Consider the following 12,519-nt stretch of genomic DNA (forward strand, 5'->3'; position numbering starts at 1 on the left):
GGCCTTGAGGCTGTGCCAGGGATAAGAACGTGGTATTCGTTCATCAAAGTAGGGCCCTCTCTAGGGGTCATTTAAGGCTTTTGTTGGTTCAGTAAAGCAGACCCTCGTGTGACATTTGGGATTGCTATCAAATCTATTAAAAGTTGGTTTAAGTTCTTGTCAGTTCTTCTAAGCAGACCCCTGCTTTTCATTAAATCACTGCACAGCAGCCTTCAGGGGAGGGAACCATGGAGCAAAGCTGCTAATAGCTTGAGTTTTCCCAGCTCTGCCACTTAGGAGCTGAGTGGCCAGAAGCAAGTCTCAAAACCTTACTGTCAAGCTTCCCACGGGGCTAACTACTGCCTAACTCAGGACCATGGGGAAGATTCAAGGAATTAGTACAGGTAAAGCGCTAAGAACTATGCTTGACATACAGTAATTGCTCAATAACATCTTTGTGAAAGGAATTAATAAACTCTTCTCCACCAGTGAAAGCAGTCCCCCACTGAGCTGGATTTAGGATTCTAATCTCTCCTTTCAGGCAGGCTCCCCATGAACAACTTTTCTGTCCCTCAAAGCAGCCCCTGGACGGCAAGACTTCTTGTCAGCGTCTGGTCCCCTGCGCCTGGACACCCACCCCCCCGCCCCCACGTTTCCCTCACGTGGTAAGATGCCCTCCAGCACAGGGCCGGCCTGGCAGCTCCCCTCTCTTTGACCTTTTCTGGAGGCTGAGGGGAGGACAACTTTACACTCAGTGGGGTGCTGGGTGGGAGTTGCAGGCGGACACCTCTCTTCGGGAAGAGCCTGGAGAGTTCAGAGCTTGGCTCCTGTTCCCCAATCCCCCCAGCCCTGCTGGAGGAAGCAAGTTTCTTTGCAAAAAGTTAAACATCCTCTTTGTGAGAGGCAAGAAAACAGGACGTGGGAAGCGTCCCACAGGGTGAACCTGGACCCCCAATGCCTGGCACCTCCTCCTTTCTGTGGAGCAGCGCCTGGTGGCTTGAACCCTTGCTTTCTCACACATGCTAACCTCTGAAGGGGGGCCATGTTCCCACTGCCCCCCACAATGCCCTTGAACTCCAGTGACAAACTCTGGCTTCCTCCTTGGCTCTCCAGGGTTTGTGACTGGCTGTCTACACCTCCTCCCAGGGCCCCACATAAATGCAGAGCATACCACTAAGGAAAGAGTGAAGGAACAAAGCAATAAAAGGGTGAATTCAGCAAACATCTATTGAATACAAATGTGAGCCCTATTCTAGGCGCCAGGGAGGCAACAGTAAACAAAACAAAAGAAACCCCTGCCTAGCAAAGCTCACATTTCTGAGGAATGATGAATTGGTTGTTCAGTTCTTTGGATACTCGCCAAGCTCATTCCCACCTCAGGGTCTTTGCTCTTGGCGGTCCCTCTGCATGGAATGCTCTTCCTCCAAATATTCATAGCATGTGCTCCCCTTCAGGCTCAGCTCAAATTTCACCTCTCCTCTGAAAGCCTTACCTGACCACACTAAAATAGCAATTCAACCCCTGTTACTCTCCATTCCTTTCATCTTTTATTATTCTTCATAGCTTTTATCACCACCTGACATAACATTATTTATATTTAGTGCAGTTACTTTAGTAAGGCGATATATATATAGCAGATTTATATACATATATAAGCATATACATTTATATAAGATGATATATATAGTACATATACTATACAAAATGCAAAAATATATTCTATATTTCCATATAATGGCATACATATATTGTATTGTTTAGTGAAAGTGAAGTCGCTCAGTCCTGTCCGACTCTTTGCGACCCCGTGGACTGTAGCCTACCAGGCTCCTCCGTCCATGGGATTCTCCAGGTAGGAATACTGGAGTGGGTTGCCATTTCCTTCTCCAGGGGATCTTCCCGACCCAGGGATCGAACCCAGGTCTCCCGCATTGCAGGCAGACGCTTTAACCTCTGAGCCACCACGGAAGCCCATTGTATTGTTTACTAATATATAATTTATATACCAGTAAAAATTAGACATCACTATATATTTCTATGTCACCATATACATAGTAAATGGCATGTGTTTACATATCTAATAATATATGCATGTATACATATCCTCCTTTTCCTCATCTGTAAATGGGGGAAACATAGCTATTATTAAACATGAAATTGTATAAACTTACAACTAAATTAAATTCTGAAAGGTGATACTCAAAATTCATCACTTATTATTTTACTATATTTCATTATTTCTATGCTCCTGAGAGATCATTTATGCCTATTTTATTTGTACAATAGAGATAATACACATGGTGCACTACTGCATCTCTTCTAGACTCCGTGTTCCATGACTACACCTTGGTAAGCTGAAATCTGACAAGATAATAGTATGTAAACCATGGAAACTGGCAAATGTTAGAAATCAGGGCTTCCTTTCCCTCTCCACCCAAATAAATGCTTGTTAACCATTTACCAGCACATCACTGAGAGCACTCAGAAGAGTGCCTGGCACATGGTAAATGCTATAATGTATCCATTACTATATTTGCTTGTGCACTGAGTCCAGACGGAGTCTTTTTTTCTAGGTCCGAGTTAAAAGTGTTTGAAGAACACAGAATCACAAAGAATTAGTGTGCTCAACTGCACCTATTTAATCTTCCCAGTAACTCTAGGTGGAGTCTGTACTATTTGTTATCCCCTTTCTACAGATAGAGAAACCGAAGTTCTGAGAAGGTAACAATCAGAATGAGCTATCATTTGGCGGAAGTGAGATTTGAAACCGCAGACCAGTAGCTTTCGCGCGCCCGCGCACTTAACTAACGCACTCTCCTTCCTCTCAAGTTCACCACCCCAAAGGTAACTGCACTTCGCGAAAACTAAGTAGGTGCCGGCGTACGCGTAGTGTCTTGGGAAATGTAGTTCACAGGCTCAAGACATACAGTTGTCCAAGAAGGGAGGGGCGGAGAAAAAAGGCGATTTTTCGCCTTGTAACAAAAGAGCACAGTCAGTTCTCATGCCTCGCGACATTTCGGCCTCGCCGTGCGAGACTTCGGTGGCTTTACTCGGCCCGTTGCATGCTGGGAACGGCAAATCGCCAGACCGGCTACGTCGGCAGGAGTTGCCGGAACTCACGTGGTAAGTTCAGGTCCCGTCCCGGCTTCGCGCGAGCCACCGCGTTCCACGATGACAGGCGTGGCACAGTCTGGTGGCCGTTAGGCATGTGCTGTTAGGCATGCGCGACAGACTTTTGGAGCAACTAAGAACCCAAACTGAAAACCTACGACTTCTCACCGGTTTGCGCTCTCGCCGAGGCTTGTGCTGCTCACGGACCTTCGTTCCTTTTCTCCCCACTCCGAAAGTTGGAGGTAGGCCCTGGGGCGCGGAGGACTTGGTCCCGACTGAGACAGTTAAGGCATGCCTGCACTGTCCCGCGAGTGAGGGAAGGAGGGAAGTTCGCCCTTGGTGCTGCAACTGTTTGGCAGCTGGCATTGGGTAGGCTCCAGACCCAAGGTTTGTTTGGAGAATAGGACCGCTCCTGCGGGATGGGCTAGGGGTGGGGGACGGGGCCGCAGGGGTCCAGATACCGGCGGAGCTACCTTGAAGGGGGTCTTGTGGTCCCAGTGGGGACTTGGGCTTTGAGGTAATGATGAGGAGGGACCGGCGGTGTAGCCAGAGGGTAGGTGTGGAGGTTTGGTGGGCTGCGTGGGTGTAATAGAGGTCTGATGGGAGTATTATTGGGGAATCAGTGGGGGCTAATAGGTGTGTTTTAGTCGATGTGTTCATGGGGGCCGGTGGGGATGTGTTCGTTAATTAATGAGGGGATGGTAGACTGGGCAACTGGAAGATAATGGGAGGCAAGTAGCAGTGTGATCCCTGGGGGACAGATGGAGTTATGACATTCAAGGGGTTAATAAAGAGTGATGGAGCATAGTGATTCAAAGGATAATGGTGAGGCTCTGGAGGGAATAATAGAGGTGAGGGTCATGATCAAGGAACTAATGGAATAGTGATCAAAGAAGAGAGAATGGGAAGCTCACGGGGTATTGTGATCAAAGGATTTTAGTTTGTGATGATGGCATGATCATTGAAGAAGTAATGAGAACAGAGTGAGCACAGAGAGGGTAATAGTAAGCTGTTGGGTATGATCATAAAGTGATTTGATTACTGGGCGAGGAGACAGGTGGGCAGTGAGGGGAGACTGGAGAACTGATGTATGATTATCAGGGATTAAGGTGAGTGTGGTAAGAAGAGTTACGAGGGTCTAGTGATCTGTGAAGGAGCCATTGGAGGGCTGAGCTAATGGGGGCTGATAAATCATAGTAACTGAGAGTTTAATGGGGAACTTATAGACCATGATCCTCCAGGTATTAATGGGGGATGATAAAAGAATTATCGGGCTTCCCAAGTGGCTCAGTAGTAAAGAATCTGCCTGCAATGCAGGAGATGTGGGTTCAATCCCTGGGTCAGGAAGATCCCCTGGAGAAGGGATTGGTTACTCACTCCAGTATTCTTGCCTGGAAAATCCCATGGACAGAGGAGCCTGGCAGGCTACAGTCCATGGGGGTCACAAAAGAGTCGGACACGACTTAACAACTAAACAACAACAAAAGGAATAATTGGGGGCCTAATCATTTCAGGGGAGAGAGATTAAGGAGGTGGGGAATGCAGTGAGGTAGTGTGAGGGTAATGGAGTGAAAGCAGGGGATTAATGGGGCCTGGTAGGGCTTGGACATGAGTTTGAGTAAACTCCAGGAGTTGGTGATGGACAGGGAGGCCTGGCGTGCTGCGATTCACGGGGTCGCAAAGAGTCGGACATGACTGAGCAACTGAACTGAACTGAGTAGGGCTTTATGACTGGGGTAGCGAGGAGAGCTGGGGGTGGTGGTGAGATGTTATTGGGGATAAGGTGGGCAGAGAAGGGTTGATGGTGAGACTTGCAGGGTTTAATATGTGGAGTGTAAATGACAGCAGTGGGAGGTGGACAGGGTCAGTAACATCATCTATGTGATAAGTGTTGGGTTTGTGGGACTTTGGGGGGGTCTGTTGGTTTAGTGATGGAATCTGTAGGGTGAGCAGTGGAGCCTGAGACCTCAGTGATGGGATCCTTCAGGCTCGGTGAGCTCAGTGGGTTAGTGACTGGGCTCCAACCTCGCCACCTGTTGAGAGAGCTGTCACACTGATCAGATGAGCCTGGTTTAGTTCATGTGGTTCTCACAGCCCTGCAGAGATAGGTAATGGCCCACTCACCCACTTACTGATATGGGACAGCATCAGCTTACTGTTGGCAGGTCCCTGGGCAAACAGTGTGGGAGATGGGACGGACGTCAAAGGACAAGCGAGATGTCTACTACCGCCTAGCCAAGGAGAATGGCTGGCGTGCCCGCAGTGCCTTCAAGCTGCTACAACTTGACGAGGAATTCCAACTCTTCCAAGGTCTCCATTTGGCGGGCGATTCACTGGGGGATGGGGTGGGCGAAGGGAATAGACAAGTGGGCTAGGTCTACAGAGCTCCGTGTGGTAGGTGGGCTGACTTGGAGGGTCCACGGGGCAGTTAGGAAGATGGCAGGTACTCAAAAGGAGCTGGGCATCTGGGCAGCAGGTAGATACGGGTGCCTAGGTGCTTCCTGGGGGAAAGGGGTAAACTTTGCAGGGTCCCAGGTTGGAGAGGTGGGTGCAGCTGACCAGTGCACCCTCCTGTGTGCGCGCAGGTGTGACGCGGGCAGTTGACCTGTGTGCGGCCCCAGGCAGCTGGAGCCAGGTGCTGAGCCAGAAGATTGGGTGAGTGTGGAGTCCCAGATGGGAGGCTGGGAGGGAAGACTAGGTGGAGGGTGGACCCGGAGTAAAAACTGGGCTGACATGGACTGTGTTTGTCCACAGGGGCCAAGGGTCTGGCCACGTGGTGGCTGTGGACCTTCAGGCTATGGCTCCACTACCAGGTGTGTTACAGATCCAGGGGGATATCACCCAGGTGAGAGCATGGCTGGGGTGTTGGGGTGTATCCTGGACAAAGGCCCCCCAAATCTGGGGTTTGCAGCAAGTAGAAGAAAGAAAAAGACAAAGAGACCAAGAAAGACAGACAGAGGTATAGTAACTGAGAGAAACCAAGAGAGGATAACAGCAGAGGAACAGAGCCAGTGAGTTGTCATCACAGAGAGACAGCAAAAAAATATTCCCAGAGATGGAGCCCAGTCTCAGGCAAAGCCTGAGAATTTGGCTGACCTAATGCTGTGGGCCAGGGCCAACGACAGGTGGGCTTAGAGGGCTGTGGTGGGCGTGCTGTGGGGCCACTCATCGTCCCTCTCTTCCATAGCTGTCCACTGCCAAGGAGATCATCCAGCACTTTGAAGGCTGCCCCGCGGACCTAGTGGTGTGTGACGGGGCTCCTGATGGTAAACAGCAGGGATTGGGAGGCCAGGCAGGGGGTCCTTTGCATGTTCCTCTCTGTATGTCCCACCTCTATTGGCTTCTTTTATTGCTTCTTCCCTGCACTGTCAGCTGTTCCCACATCTGGCAACTTCTCCCTACCTCTGTTTCCTGTTCTCTGCCTCTGTCTTCTTCTGTTTGGGTTTTGTCCATCCTTTTGTCATCTCTCTGCAACTGTTCCATTACTGTTCACTTCTTTTTTTTTTTTTTAAGTCAGCCATCTATCCATCCATTCAGCACATTTACTGAGCATCTGTCTTGTGTCAGGCCCTGTTATACATGTTGGGAGGATAACGTGAATAAAATTCTACTAATCTCTGACCTTGTAGATCTGGTGTTCTAGTGGGAGCAGACAGAAAAGAAACAAATGATTGAACTATATAGCATGTCAAAAGGTGATAGGCACCATGGGGAAATAATGAAAATGAGAGGGAGGGAGGAAATACCTGGAGGAATTTTAAGTAAAGTGGAGAAGGCCTCACTGCCTTTAGCATAAAGACCTAAAGCAGGCAAGGGAGTGGGCTAGGGCACATCTGGAGAAAGAGCAATCCAGGTAAAGTGATTGGCACATACAAAGGACTTGAGATAGGCGGGTGAAGAGTGAGATCACTGTGGCTGGATCAGAGTAAGCAAGTGTGAGAGTGGTAGGAGATAAGGTCAGTGAGGTGGTGGGAATCAGATCCTCAGGTGGATCTTTCTGGGCCATAGTGGTGACTGGATCCTTCGCTAAGACAAGAGCATGGAGAAAGCCATGGGATGGTTGTGAGCAGAGGAAGGCCATGCCTGACGTGTGTCATGACAGGATCCCTCTGGCTGCTGTGAGCAGTGTGAGGGCAGATACCTGGGGAGGGGAGGCCACTGTAGTCATCCAGGTGAGTGGCGATGGTGGTGGAGATGAGTAGAGGAGATCTTTTGAAAGTAGAGTTGAGAAAGTTTGCCAATGGCTTAAATGTGGGTGTGAGAAGAGAGTGGAGGGGGTGTGTGTGTATCAAAGGTAACTACCTTGAAGGTTTTGGCTTGAACAACTGGAAGGATCAGATGAGATGGGGAAAATGATGGGAGGAGCAAGTTCCAGCAAGAAAGTCACGAGTTTTGTTTTTGGATGTGTTGCATCTGAGATGTTCGTTCTGATCTGGATCTGGACTGGAGATAGAAGAAACAATACTCATGCCTAAGATTGTTTTGAGATTGAAAATGAGTGCCTTAGGCTTAGGAGATCAGAATATGCATCCAGTTGGCAGATGTAGTCATTTGCATGCAGAACCTTAGCAGTAAGAGAGCTTGGTAAATGTTTTGAGCACTCTAACCTCTCTGGGACAGGAAGATAGCTAGACTGTATGGCCCCCTAATGCTGTTCCTCTTGCCACAGTAACCGGCCTCCACGATGTTGATGAGTATATGCAGGCCCAGCTCCTCCTAGCTGTGAGTAACCCTGGCTGTCCCTACCTCAGTTTGGCCCCCTCCTGGCTGTCTCTACCTCAGCCTTAGCCATCTGTCCTGCCCATAGGCTCTGAACATTGCTACACACGTCTTGAAGCCAGGGGGCTGCTTTGTAGCTAAGGTAAGTCTCAGGGAACCTGGTAGGGGGTAGAGAGGAGTCCCCAAAGGTCATCCTCATGCCTCCATCTCTGCCTCCCCACCCTGCAGATCTTCCGAGGCCGGGATGTGACGCTGATCTATAGCCAGCTGCGTGTCTTCTTCTCCAGCGTGCTCTGTGCCAAGCCCAGAAGCAGCCGGAACTCCAGCATTGGTCAGTGGGGTGGAGGGGCCGGGCAGGGGTTTCGAATCTCAGGGACCCATCCCACATGGAGTGAAGGCAGTAGTTGCCCCTCACTCCACCTTCTCCCCATAGAGGCCTTTGCTGTCTGTAAGGGTTACGACCCCCCTGAGGGCTTCCTGCCGGACCTGACCAAACCCCTGCTGGACCACTCTTACGGTGAGAGCCCTGGGCCCCATCCCTGGGGAGAGTCTGTCTACCAGTGAAATTTTATGTCCCAGGAGGGCCCTTAGCCCCACGCCCTGGTAAAACCCTGCCCCTCAAGGGAATGCTGTCCCAAAAGGATCCTCAGCCCCACCCTCTGGAAATTCCACTCCATAGGAATATTTTGGTCTAGGAGGATCTTTGGCTTAGTTCCCTAGTGATGACTCTTAGACCTGGTGAAAGTTCTGAGTCCTACCCCAAGGGACACTCCACCTGTCTAAGGAGTTTCTAGCCTAGGAAGACTCAGTCACACCCCCAGGTAGAAACCCCACCTCTGTGTGGGAATTTTGTCTTGTGAGGGCCTTCAGCCTGGCTCCTAGAGGGAAAAAGCACAAGGCTGCTCTTGTGTCAAGCATGCCTGAGTGAGAGAAAGTCCAGGCAGCGTATGGCAGGTGGCCATACGTGCAGTGGGAGAAAAGCAGATGGGGGAGGGCTGTTTTAGAATGGGTGATCATGAAGGGCCTCCCTGAGGAGGTGATCTGAACCAAATGAAGGATTTCTGGTGCAGGAGTGTAGAGAGTAGCTGGTGGACATGTGAGGGAGGCCTCCGTACCCATCTTGGGTGCAGCCTGAGTCACAGCTGACCCCAGACACCCTGGCCCTGTCTTGTCTCATCTCTCGCTGCTTGTCAGATCCAGATTTCAACCAGTTGGATGGCCCCACCCGCATCATTGTGCCATTTGTGACCTGTGGGGACCTGAGCGCCTATGATTCAGACCGCAGTTACCCACTGGACGTAAGTGCCCTGCCAACAGTGGGTTGAGTGGGAAATGCTATCCTCTGTTCCCAGGTCCTCACCATCCCTCCCAACGTGTGTCCCTACAGCTAGAGGATGGCTCAGAATACAAGTACACTCCACCCACGCAGCCCCCCATCTCACCACCCTACCAGGAGGCCTGCGCATTGAAGAAGAAGGGGCAGCTGGCCAAGGAGATCTGCCCCCAGGACTGCCCCATGAGCACAGTGGACATGTTGCCCCAGTCCCTGGCCACCCCACAGCGCTACACCCTGCAGACGTCTGAGGTCTGAAAACATGGACCCAGGGCCCTCAATGCCCACAGTGACCCCCTCCTCATGTGCTCCTTTCTGCCCCAAATCATGTGGTATCTGGGACAAACTTCTGTTTCCTACCTCCCAATAGCTATAAAAATCAATGGGTAAACCAAGTATAGTGAGCAGAAAAGCTTAACCAAATATCTGAGTCTCTCTTCTTTTTCTTGGGTAGGTGGAAGACAGTGGAGTGAATTGCTCGTCTTAACACGTTAAGGTAAATTTGCCTTTTTAATCTAAGAATTTGAGTAAACAGCACCTTTAAGAAAAAACTGAGTAAAATTCTACTTTTTTTTTTTTTACATCAACTGGTAAGATTTCAGTCAGCAGACCTTTACTAAAACTCCTGATATTATGTGCCAGGAACTGCCTTAATGATTTTACACATTGAGGTACTCAGTAAACGTTTATTGGACACATGCTATGTGCTGGGCATTGTTTTAGATTTGAAGATGGAGCAGGGAACAAAACAGGCAGATTCCCTGACCCTCAGAGCTTCTAGTTTAGGAAAGAGATAATAATTCACAATCTGAATGCAGGAGTTTCCACCCACACATACACGTACTATTTATCTTGTTCTCTCTATGTCCACCCATATGTATATAATATGTAAAAGTAACCTGGGATATGAAAAAATTTTAAAGCAATGTAAAGAGATAAGGGCTTCACAGATGGTGCTAGAGGTAAAGAACCCACTTGCCAATACAGAAGACATAAGAGACACAGGTTTGATCCTTGGGTCAGGAAGATCCCCTGGAGAAGGGCGTGGCAACCCACTCCAGTATTCTTGCCTGGAGAATCCCATGGACAGAGGAGCCCAGTGGGCTGCAGTCCATAGGATCATAACAAATCAGACACAACTGAAGAGACTAAGCACGTAGCACACAAGAGATCAAGAATTCTAGGGTCTGGCAGTTTGCAGTTTTTAAGAAGGTTATCGTGGAAGGTCTCACTGAGGTGATGTTTGAGCAGAGACCTGAAGGAGATGAGGGAGGGAATCCATGTATTAATCTAGGGTAAGAACATTCTAGCAAGTGCAAAGGCCCTGAGGTGGAATGGTGGGGGAGCAGTGAGGAGCCAGTTTCCCTGGAACAGTCTGGGCTAAACCTATCAGTGCTAGAGGGCTTCTCATCCTCAGGACACCACGTTAGAGGACATCCCCGTCTGACAATGGCTTTGCAGTTTATTCAGACCAAGTCTACCATTAAAATAAGAAGTAAAAAAGACACCTTAAAAAAATGAAATGGCAGATCACAGTGGGAAAAATATTTATAATCCGTACATGTATAGTATCCATGATATTTAGAAAACTGCTATATAGCTTTGCGCAGTGGCAGTATCGTAGCCAATGAGGTTTATCCGAGGCGCGATTATTGCTAATTGAAAAAAAAAAACTGCTATAAACCAATAAGGAAAAGAAAATATGAGAATGCCCCGTAAATACATGAAAAGCTGCTCTTCAGAGAAATACAAGCTAAAACTAAAGAGATTAACAATACTAAATATCTGAAAGGATGTGCAGCATTGGAACCCTTGTATAGACCAAGGGCAGCATATGTTGTAACTGCTAGATAATTGTTAGGAATTATCCGCTAAAACTGCATGTGTGTTTAGTTACACTAAGAAAAGTGTACTTGAATGTTCCTAACCAGCCTATTTGTAGTACCCCCAGACTAAATACAGCCCAAACACCCATTAGCTATAGGATGGATTGTTAAATCCTGGTTTATTCACAGTGGAGAACTACATATCAAAAAGAATGAACATTATATGTTTTATGCATTTTCTGTGTGTTATGGTTCACAAGGAAAGTAGAGGCAAAAACTGCACAAAAATGTAGCTGAGAAAACAATGATTATAGTAGAAGACAGTGGGAAACATATTTTAGTTTAAAACTTCTTTTACTTTGACCTTTTAGTTAGCTGGCAATCTGATAAGGACTCGGAAGCTGTTTGCTGTCAGGAAAACCAGAACTTAAGTTGATGAACTTGTTTTCAAATACCTCGTCAACCCATCCTAAACATACAGGCTCTGAGTAGGAACCTCCAGCAACCACCACGAACACAACAAGGAAAGAAACATCCCGCCGTGTCCGTCTGCACTGTAGGGGGTATTCTTGAGTAGAGTCTTGCCTTTCTCTAAACCTTTCCAGCCGTGTGTCCTGAATATGTCCAGAACTCACCCTGAAAGCAGGGCTTCTTAACCCTGGGTAGAAGTCAGGGGTATTTGTGAACTTAATGGAGGGAAATCAGTTCAGTTTTACTAACTGAAATTTTAGCTTTACTCCAGAATCTGAATGCTGGCAGCAAATCAGTATTGTAAAATTATTTTTACAATAGTAAAAGCAGTGCCTGCAATTTTCTCATCAATATATATCACAGTTACTTGTTTATGTCATGTTACAGTTGTCATGGGCATCTTAAAATACTGGTCACTACTTTGAATAAGATCTTTTTTAATTTTTTTTTTAATTGAAGGATAATTGCTTTACAGAATTTTGTGGTTTTCTGTCACAAATCAACAAGAATCAGCCATAGGAACACCCACATCCCCTCCCTCCCAACTCCCTTTTCATCCCACCCTTCTAGATTTTCACAGAGCCCCTGTTTGAGTTCTCTGAGTCATATAGCAATTTCCCATTGGCTATCTATTTTACATCTGGTATTGTAAGTTTCCATACATCTCACCCTCTCCCTCCTCTCCTCCCCAACCACGTTCCTCCATTGCTGCCCTGAAAATTAATTCATCAGTACCATCATTCTAGATTCCATATATATGCATCAGTACACAATATTTATATTTCTCTTTCCAATTTACTTCACTGTGTGTAATAGGCTCTAGGTTTGTCCACCTCATTAGAACTGACTCAAATGTGTTCCTTTTTATGGCTGAATAGTATTCCATTGTATATATGTACCACAACTTCTTTATCCATTCGTCTGTCAGTGGACATCTAGGTTGCTTCCGTGTTGTGGCTATTATAAATAGTGCTGCAATGAACATCGGGGGTACACGTGTCTTTTTCAGTTTTGGTTTCCTCAGGGTACATGCTTACGAGTAGGATTGCTGGGTCATATGGTGGTTTTATTCCTAGCTTTTTA

The 12,519-nt window shown here is 47.7% G+C and overlaps 1 protein-coding gene and 1 non-coding gene across 6 annotated transcripts in view; both read left to right on the forward strand.

Moving 5' to 3' along the window:
- The first annotated feature begins 3,048 nt into the window (after positions 1–3,048).
- Positions 3,049–12,519, forward strand: part of FTSJ1 (FtsJ RNA 2'-O-methyltransferase 1) — an 11,637-nt gene continuing 2,166 nt past the window's right edge. For 2 of the 5 annotated variants that reach the window (XM_043458979.1, XM_043458980.1), the window contains exons 1-12: positions 3,050–3,329; positions 5,233–5,397; positions 5,673–5,742; positions 5,842–5,932; positions 6,275–6,353; positions 7,757–7,809; positions 7,895–7,948; positions 8,035–8,137; positions 8,240–8,323; positions 9,001–9,104; positions 9,194–9,391; positions 9,594–9,635. In XM_043458979.1, coding sequence (XP_043314914.1) covers positions 3,197–3,329; positions 5,233–5,397; positions 5,673–5,742; positions 5,842–5,932; positions 6,275–6,353; positions 7,757–7,809; positions 7,895–7,948; positions 8,035–8,137; positions 8,240–8,323; positions 9,001–9,104; positions 9,194–9,391; positions 9,594–9,626 — 1,167 coding nt within the window. In that variant the 5' untranslated portion in view covers positions 3,050–3,196 and the 3' untranslated portion in view covers positions 9,627–9,635. Of the gene's footprint in view, positions 3,330–5,232; positions 5,398–5,672; positions 5,743–5,841; positions 5,933–6,274; positions 6,354–7,756; positions 7,810–7,894; positions 7,949–8,034; positions 8,138–8,239; positions 8,324–9,000; positions 9,105–9,193; positions 9,392–9,593; positions 9,636–11,336; positions 11,991–12,519 lie in introns of those variants that run through there. The other 3 variants (XM_043458981.1, XM_043458978.1, XM_043458982.1) reach the window with 3 other exon arrangements.
- On the forward strand, positions 10,738–10,882 carry LOC122436252. The gene has a single exon (XR_006267988.1). It is a non-coding gene; the product is annotated as a U4 spliceosomal RNA (small nuclear RNA).

This window comes from Cervus canadensis, chromosome X, assembly GCF_019320065.1.
Source record: "Cervus canadensis isolate Bull #8, Minnesota chromosome X, ASM1932006v1, whole genome shotgun sequence".
NCBI classification, from domain to species: Eukaryota; Metazoa; Chordata; class Mammalia; order Artiodactyla; family Cervidae; genus Cervus; species Cervus canadensis.